The sequence below is a fragment of the Mustela nigripes genome, chromosome 14 (genome assembly GCF_022355385.1).
Source record: "Mustela nigripes isolate SB6536 chromosome 14, MUSNIG.SB6536, whole genome shotgun sequence".
NCBI lineage: Eukaryota > Metazoa > Chordata > Mammalia > Carnivora > Mustelidae > Mustela > Mustela nigripes.
In genome coordinates, this window is record NC_081570.1 from 12,814,719 (window position 1) to 12,821,815 (window position 7,097).

At 60.1% G+C, this 7,097-nt stretch overlaps 1 protein-coding gene across 1 annotated transcript; it reads left to right on the top strand.

Annotated features, from left to right (window-relative positions):
• Window positions 1-932: 932 nt before the first annotated feature.
• On the top strand, window positions 933-6,779 carry KLHDC7A (kelch domain containing 7A). Its single transcript, XM_059376412.1, has one exon. It carries the CDS (start codon window positions 938-940, stop codon window positions 3,326-3,328), a length of 2,391 nt encoding a protein of 796 aa, XP_059232395.1. The 5' UTR covers window positions 933-937; the 3' UTR covers window positions 3,329-6,779.
• Window positions 6,780-7,097: the final 318 nt, after the last annotated feature.

Consider the following 7,097-nt stretch of genomic DNA (forward strand, 5'->3'; position numbering starts at 1 on the left):
ATATATGCTGTTCCCCAGCCCCACCCCCGTCTTCAGTTAAAGAGATTCATGCTCAGAGAGGGGAAGTCGCTTGCCTATGGTCACACAGCTGGCAAGGGGCAGAGATAGGTTGCCAGTCTGGATCTGGAACCCACAGCCCTGGTGAGATGGGGGCCGGTGACTCTCCCTTGGCCTCTCACCGGAGAACATTGTCTGTTTTCGAGGGCAAGGAAGGGCCAGCCTCGCGTCTCTCCCTGATCTGGGCGCTAACTCCCGGTGCTTTCCCCATCTGCCCTCAGGCGCCCCAGAAGGAGGGCAGAGGCATTCAAAGCTGGGTCGGGTGGCTTGGCTGCAGTCCCGGGCTCAGCCTTCCCCACTGCTACTTGCGGACCTCACCTCCGGGGACCGGCAGACCCCGTCAGGAAGGAAGCAGACAGGGAGGCTCTCGGGCCACACCTGCCACGGCTCCACCTGTCTCCCAACTCACCACACCCAACCCTCCTAGCCCGGTGGATTTGCAAAAGAGAAAATAAAACACACACATGTAATAACCAACCCCGTGCGTTTCCTGGCATCGGGTGACTCTTTGGTCAAGAGAGCTTCCTCCCTCTTTGTGTACGAGCTGGACACTCCTAACATCCTCCAGCGGCTGCTGGCTCGGGTGGCTGATCACAAGCTCAGCCCTGGGGCACAACCCCCACTCCCACCCCCAGGAAAAGCGTCAAAGGATCCAAGGAGGCCAGCGCCGAGATCTGCTGGCCCTAAGCCCCTGTGGCCACGGTCTGCCAGCTCAAGGTCACCTTGGCTCCCACTCTCCCCTGCTGACCGGCCGCTGGCTGGTCAGAGCCAGCCCAGAACCCCCTCCAGCTCACCCCGCTGGAAGCAGGAACCGGCCCCTATTGGGCAATCATTAATCGGATTCTTGACATTCTCCAGCCCCAGGTCCGCTTTGGGAAGCATGCTCCCCGGAAGAGGAGGAGCGGAGGCCCAGGACTGGCATTTGGACATGCAGCTGGCAGGCAAGGTGGTGCTGTCCGCCGCTGCCCTGCTCCTGCTGACCGTGGCCTACCGGCTGTACAAGTCAAGGCCCAGCCAGGCCCCACTGAGGGGCAGGAACGCCAAGGCCGAGGCCAATGAGGAAGCCGAGGGCTCCGGGCAGCCTGCGGTCCAGAAAGCTGCTCCCAGGGCACCGCACTGGGCGCTGAGACACCGGAGGGGAAGCAAGGGGACCAGAGAGGAGCCAGGCCGTGGCTGGGAGAATCAGGGGGACTCCCAAGTCCTGGCCACAGAACCCTCTCCAGAAGACTCAGAAGCCCACGAGGCTCAGGAGCCCGAGGAGAAAGGCGCTGGTGAGGAAGGCGGTGGGCAGCGCCCGGACTCTGAGCTGGGGCCTCCTCGCCACAGTGGCCGGGAAGCCGGAACAGCTGCTGGCGGTGAGCCTGAGCTGCCCCCCCACCCCCATCTGGGCAGCGAGTCCCAAAGCTCCCGCCCTGGCCTCAGCACGGGGGATGGGGGCGGTGTGGGCAGTGAGCCTGCCCTGTGGCTGGATGGTAGGCCCCCGGGGCATCCCCTGGAGCAGGAAGCCACCCCCACCACCTGGATAGCCCATGTGGAAGGCCAGAGTTACACGAGCAAGAGCTGGGTGTTCACCCGAGCCTCGGGAGCGTGGCACCACAGGGAGGAGGCCAGGGCCCTCCAGGCCGCTGCAGACATGGGCCTAACCGTATGTCAGCAAGAGGGAAACACCAGCGCCTCCTACACCTACGCGTCGGTGGCCCGGGTGCGTGTGGAGGAGAATTTCCTGCAGGAGAAGGTGGAGGGGGTCAGGCCCAGGCTGAAGGGCAAGGTGTATGATTACTATGTGGAATCCACCTCGCAGGCCACCTCCAAGGGCAGGCTGGCCGGCAGAACAGCTGCCCTGGCTGAGGCCCCACCCCTCATGCCACTACCAGGACCCCCGGGAGCAGGGGCAGCTTCAGGGAGCCATGCCGCTGACCGGGAAGGTGGAGCAGAATCACCCGGGTCCTCCCAGCCCGCACCGCCGCCCTCTATGCAAGGCTTCAGCAGGAAAGACAGCCTCCTCCAGATCCTGGAGAACCCAGAGCTCCAGCTGCAGCTCAGTGGTTTTGGGGCCCCCACTCCATCCTGCCCTGACGGGAGAGCCTTGCCCGGCCTCCCCCTACCCCGGGCTTCTCTGGGGTCCAACTCAGCCGGAAGCGGTGGGGAGCCCCACGTGCAGCTGGTGGCGAGGACCAATTTCGTCCACCTCCCGCTGGCCCCTGGCTCCACCCCCGACGTCCACCTGGATCTGGGCAACTGCTACCAGGTACTGACCTTGGCCAAGAGGCAGAAGCTAGAGGCGCTGCAGGAGGCAGCCTACAAGGTGATGAGTGACAACTATCTCCAGGTCCTGCGCAGCCCAGACGTCTACGGGTGCCTGAACGGCACTGAGCGGGAGCTGATCCTCGGGCGCCGGCTGCGGGGCCGCAAGCACCTGGTGGTCGCCGATGTGTGCCCCCAGGAGGGCTCTGGCAGTCTCCGTTGCTATGATGACGAGCGGGATGTCTGGCACCCTCTGGCCTGTCTGCCCCCCGAGGCCGTGTCCCGAGGCTGTGCCCTTTGCAGTCTCTTCAATTACCTCTTCGTGGTGTCAGGCTGCCAGGGGTCCGGGAGCCAGCCCTCCAACCGCGTCTTCTGCTACAACCCGCTGACAGCGATCTGGAGCGAGGTGTGCCCGCTCAACCAGCCCCGGCCACACTGCCGGCTGGTGGCCCTGGACGGCCACCTGTACGCCATCGGGGGGGAGTGTCTGAACACGGTGGAACGCTACGACCCCCGCCTGGACCGCTGGACCTTCGTCCCCCCGCTCCCCAACGACACCTTTGCCCTGGCACACACCGCCACGGCATGCGCGGGGGACATCTTCGTCACGGGCGGCACCCTGCGCTACCTGCTGCTCCGCTTCTCGGCCCGGGAGCAGCGCTGGCAGGCGGGCGCCACGGGGGGCGGCAAGGACCGCACAGCCGAGATGGTGGCAGTCAACGGCTTCCTCTACCGTTTTGACCTCGATCGCAGCCTGGGCATCAGCGTGTACCGCTGCAGTGCCAGCGCCCGCCTCTGGTACGAGTGTGCCGCGTACCGGACACCCTACCCGGATGCCTTCCAGTGCGCCGTGGTGGGCGACCTCGTCTACTGCGTGGGCCGCCGGCGCATGCTGTGCTTCCTGGCCGACCACATCTCGCCCAGGTTTGTGCCCAAGGAGCTGCAGAGCTTCCCCTCGCCGCGGGGCACCCTCCTGCCCACCGTCCTGACCCTGCCTATCCCCGAGGTGCCTCAGACCAGGGTCTAGCTACCCTTCTACCAGACTGCTGCAAAACTGGGAAGCGACAAGCACTCCCTACCCGCCACTCTGTGAGCCATTTCTGGGAGTGCAGGCAGCTCGGGCATTTGGCCAGCAAGGGGTGGATTCTAAGCCACCCTGCTCTGCTGGCTGTGGGGGGCCCTGGGATGCGGCTTTGCTGGCAGTGGGATGCTGAGCTAGAATCAGGGACCGGGCAGCCACGTGTGCAGGGACGAGTGCCGCTCTGCTTCAAATCTGAATTCTTGGCGGAAGGGATGTCAGGACCCTGCCAAAGTTCAGGGGCATAGCCTCATCCCAACCACGAGCTCCTGTGGTTGACCCCCAATAGCCCCTGAAACCGACCTTGCTGGACATGGCCCAGCTCGCTATGAGAAACCAGAGTCCCTTCCTAAACACGGGCCACTGAGCCCCTACGTCCAGGGGCTCCCAGAAACTCCTGGGGCACACAGGAAGGTGGTTTGGGCTGTGCCGAGAGCCCTGGGGAGCCCGCTGGGGCTTGGCCAGAGGAGAGATGGTTGGAGAAGTAGATCAGCGACAGTCGGAGCTGCCCATGGGACTCTTGCCTCCAGAGAAAACTGACCATTACCCGCTGCACTTTTTCTCATTACCTAGAATCCTAGCATACTAGGAGGAGAAGCCTCCAATTAGGAGCCATTCAAAAACCTTCATCCTGTAGTGGTCCACTAAGGATGCCAGTGGTCCCACATCTGAGGTCTCGGGAGGGAGAAGAGAAGATGTGATCTGTCAGCACCTGTCTGCCTGGGACATTGCTTGGGCCCATTGCTAACTGACCACTGACCATTCCCCACAGCTCAGAGCCTGCACGATACAGCTGTCCAAACAACACAGCCCTCACCTCAGGGAGCAGGGACAGCCACTGCCAGGCACCCCTCCTGGACTGTTGAGAGATTTTGGCATAATTTCTCCTCCCTGTGTTCGTGGTCACCTGGTCTGCCTGGTCAGGTAGGAGAGGAGGGAGGGGTGGGTCCATGATGGCGCTGAGGAACTAGAAAAGTCTAATGTCACATCAGGACCCTGGGAAATCCTCTCACATCAGGGTCGGTAAATGTGGACAGCGCAGAGACCCTCCAACCTTAGGAAGTTGCCCATTCCTCTTTGGAGGGGAGGGATCCAATCTATTGTGGCAGGCCCATTCTCTCGCTGAGGATGATGCATACACAGAGGGAAAGGCAGTGATGCTCCCGGGGCCAGCCGGAAGCCAGGGCAGCAGGAATCCCTTCTAAAGTGACAAGCAGCCTAGACAAAAGAGGTAGAGATGGGGATGCAGCAGGGCAGGCCTGACAAGTGGGGACCTGAGGATGCTTTGGATTTCAGCGTTCCCACGTTGAAAATGGGAAGGATAGTTCAGGGCCTTCTCTGCCAGAGAAATGAGGACTCCTGGAGAAAGTCCACCCGAAATTCCCCTCGGGGTCTGGACAGGAGCTTGTGTTCACTGCAGCTGCTAGGGATCAACCAGGGTCTTCCTGGGAAATGCACGATAGAACAAGGAATAACAGGGAGGCTGGTATGGAGATGAGAACTAGGCCACTCAAAGCCACCATCCCCATTCGAGGGCCTGGAAGGTGAGGCTGCCTCGTCTATTCCTAACTTGGAGTCTGGTGACCTCCCCCATTCCCTGCCAAGGCCATGCTCAAGCTCAGAGCCAACACTCAAACATGATTATCCAAAGGACCTCCGGGGTGGAGAGGGAGTGGGGGTAACTCAGTGACATGACTGGGCCGTGCATGGGCATCATGATGGCAGGCTGGGGGTTGCTTGGAAGGTGAACCCCATCTGGGAGCTAGGGGCATATGGAGCCAGATCCAGCCCCCAAGGGTAGGCTTCCACCAAGAAGCCGGGCAACGACTAGACCACAACCAAGCAAGGATACCACGGGGGAGAGCTCCAAGCCCAGGGTGGAGCTTGGACTAGGAACATTTCAGAGCCCTATTGCCGTGGGGCATGTTCTCATGGTCAGGACTAGGGAAACAAAAATTTTTTCCTGACCCACTGCTGGACCGAGAGCTGGTGAAGTCTTCATGATGAAGGGAGAGCTGAGATGGGAAATAAAAGGGGCCCTTCTCATCTACCTGTGCAGACATCACTAATTGATCGCCTTATCCTATTGAGCCCCAGAAAGGGGTCAACACCAGGCTCTAGGCTGTTATCCCTGATCGACGAGAGCTGGTGCATTTCTCATCACCAGCCTGGGTCTCCAGAGCTAGCCTGAGGGAATTAAGTGGTCAAGACCATCCTGGTAGAGCAGGGCCATTCAGGGAGCCTGCAAAGACCACCTGGGTGTTCTCAGAACATATAGGCTTGGAACAATCCAGGCCCTGGGAATGCAGCAGGTACCTGCCCTAACAGAGCTCACGTTCTGTTGGAGGAAAACGGGCAACTTTTATAAACAAATGCGTAATCAAATGAACGGAACCCGTGCTGCATACGTGCAAGGAAGGCAGAGGAGGCAAAGAAGTAGTATCGTGTGATCAGCCTCCCTGATCAGGAGACAGTGAGCAGAGCCCTGGATGGAAATCCGGGAAATGCATAGACCAGGGCTGGTGCTCAGGGGACCAGTGGGGACCTCGTCACCCCGACAGGGGAGGACAGAGCTGCCTACAAGGAGCTCCACCTCGGAGTGAAGAGGTCGGGACCCCAGCCATCCTGCTCTAACCATTCACGTGAGGGATTGTTCAGGAAAGAGGTTCCTTGCACAACAGTAAGCTACATTCCCCGGAGAGAAGCAGAGGGCACGCATTTGAGGGAAGAGCCCAGATCGCACACGCCCGCCATGCCTGAGTGCGTGTCCGGGTGTCAGCCCGCCCATGATCCTTTGTGGGGTCAGAGTCTAGGACTTCCATGTGACCTTGTGGGATAGCCTTGTCCGGCCACCTCGAGCCCTTCAGCCTCACGGCAGCCTGTGTGTCACTTGGCCTCTCCCGGGGGTCACCCGTCCTGCTTGCCCCTAAAGAGTGGCCTCTTTAAGACAAAACAAAAACCACCCTTCAGTTTGGGTTGCTTTCCACGTGGGGCCAACCATGGCTTTGTAGGAAAGAAAATTGGAAGATGCAGAAGTACAAAAAAGCCTCCCCAGCTTCGCCCCCCAAAGACCACCCCCCTGCGGTGCACACCCCTCCGGCCTGTGTCTCCTTTTCCTTGCCTTGACTTTTGTCAACGCGTGATTTTGCTGAATGCACAATTCCGCTGCTTCCTTTTTCACTTAGCTTTTTAGAATCCGCATTTTCCGTGTTGCTACAAACCCTCGGTAAACACCATTTCAGTACATTGCGATGTTCCATCCAGTGACTGTACCACGGTTTATTTAAACAGTCCCCCCTCCTGTCGGGCCTCTAGGTTTTTTTTTGTTTTGTTTTTTTTTTTTTTCCGCCTGTTGGTTTCTTTTTCCATCATAAATAAACCTTCCTTTGTTTTCCTGTTCCTCTCTGTCTGGGGCCTCCATCAGTATTTACAAGAGAAGCCCAGTCCAGGGCTGGTCTGGAATACAGGGTTGCTGAGGCCAGCCCAGAAGCCGCGGCATCTGCCTTGGGCCCCACTCCGAGTGAGGGGTACGGGGCTGCTCTTGGAAACGCCCCGCCAAGAAGGCAAGGCCTCCCGGAGGGTCTGTCCCAGGTGCCCTGTGGCGTTGCTGGAGCTGGAATGTAAGGTACGGGCCAGGTGTCCAGAGCCCCTTCCCGGCGTAGACCAAGCACTGGACTAGATGCTTTCTGCGATCACTTCACTGAGCCCCACAATAACC

What these genes read in the sequence shown, in the direction of transcription:
- KLHDC7A (XM_059376412.1), top strand. Translation starts at nt 938, where the DNA reads ATGCTCCCCGGAAGAGGAGGAGCGGAGGCCCAGGACTGGCATTTGGAC.